This window comes from Colobus angolensis, unplaced genomic scaffold (assembly GCF_000951035.1).
Source record: "Colobus angolensis palliatus isolate OR3802 unplaced genomic scaffold, Cang.pa_1.0 Scaffold101, whole genome shotgun sequence".
Taxonomy (NCBI): Eukaryota; Metazoa; Chordata; class Mammalia; order Primates; family Cercopithecidae; genus Colobus; species Colobus angolensis.
Window position 1 is genome coordinate 4,262,075 of NW_012111031.1, and position 1,540 is coordinate 4,263,614.

Here is a 1,540-nt window from a genome sequence, read left to right on the forward strand (position 1 = left end):
GCCTGTAGTCCCAGCTACTTGGGAGGCTGAGGCAGGAGAATGGTGTGAACCCGGGAGGCGGAGCTTGCAGTGAGCCGAGATCACACCACTGCACTCCAACCTGGGCGATAGAGCGAGACTCCGTCTCAAAAAAAGAAAACCTACATAAACAGAATGCCTCATTTTTGGACACTGTGAATAAATTAGACTTGATTTAATACCACCTCTCAATATGTGTGTTAAATAAAAAAATACTATGTCTGGCATGCTGCTCTGTGCTTCACGTTTAATAGAAGTGTTTTTCTTCTAGGTTCAAAAGATGTTGTGATAAAGGCGCAGGTCTTAGCTGGTGGTAGAGGAAAAGGAACGTTTGAAAGTGGCCTCAAAGGAGGAGTGAAGATAGTTTTCTCGTAAGTCATATTTTTTAAGGATAAATCATCCTTGTTAAAGATTGATTAAAGATTGCTTATTGAATTGATAAAAATACTGAAATTTAAATATTAGATAAAATTTTGGCTATTATGTGGATTTGCCTTTTGTCAACTGGAGGAAAGAAAAATTTGAGTTATTTTTCTTATTTTAGTCCAGAAGAAGCAAAAGCTGTTTCTTCACAAATGATTGGGAAAAAATTGTTTACCAAGCAAACGGGAGAAAAGGGCAGAATATGCAATCAAGTACTGGTCTGTGAGCGAAAATATCCCAGGAGAGAATACTACTTTGCAATAACAATGGAAAGGTCATTTCAAGTGAGTAATTGCAGATATGATACATGGAGGATAAATTTATGACATTCAATTTCAAAAGTTGATTATTGTTTCTATTTATGTGGGAAAGATTTTAAAAGTACAAACTGTAATCTGTATGTCATGAGCATGATATTTATGTCATTTAAAAAACAGCGTTGTTATGCCATAAAATTTGATATATAATATGATTTTAAAATCATAGGAAAAATTCTGTTGTAATAAATTTCATGGGATTCTCAAATTGTTAATTCACTAACAGTAGCTTAAATCATCTCTGGATCATCTCCAGATTGAGAAAATAATATCTAGCATAGTAAAATATTCTAATGAAAGAGAAAGTCACTGAACCCACTAGAAGAATGTGTATCCATTGCATCATCTTCTGTTTTCTCAACTTCTTCTTTTTTTTTTTTCTAATACTTTGGGGGATTTGTTTCACTATATGATTCAATATTTGGTAATTTGAGGGATGACATTAAGTAGCAAACAATATGATTTTAAGGAATATTATTACATTAGCACAGCTCTCCTCTCTTTATTGGAACCTAAGATGTTGAAGCTTCTGGTGAAGAGAAAAATCCCTTTATAGACCTGATGTGTGGAGAGAGCATTGATAATCGTTTTATACTAGAATTATCTGTTTTTTGAGGGTATTAGTTAGGTTTTAAAAGCTGAATCTGTGTGTTAATTAGCTTTTTTTTTTTTTTTGAGAGGGAGTCTCGCACTCTCACCCAGGCTGGCTTGCAGTGGTGCCATCTCGGCTTACTGCAAGCTCCACCTCCTGGGTTCATGCCATTCTCCTGCCTCAGCCTCCC

At 35.4% G+C, this 1,540-nt stretch overlaps 1 protein-coding gene across 3 annotated transcripts in view; it reads left to right on the forward strand.

Annotated features, from left to right (window-relative positions):
* The window catches only part of SUCLA2 (succinate-CoA ligase, ADP-forming, beta subunit), a 76,748-nt gene that overhangs the window by 12,999 nt on the left and 62,209 nt on the right, over positions 1-1,540 (forward strand). For all 3 annotated transcript variants that reach the window (XM_011939704.1, XM_011939696.1, XM_011939711.1), the window contains exons 3-4: positions 290-389; positions 563-725. In XM_011939704.1, the coding sequence (XP_011795094.1) occupies positions 290-389; positions 563-725 (263 nt within the window). The remainder of the gene's footprint in view (positions 1-289; positions 390-562; positions 726-1,540) is intronic.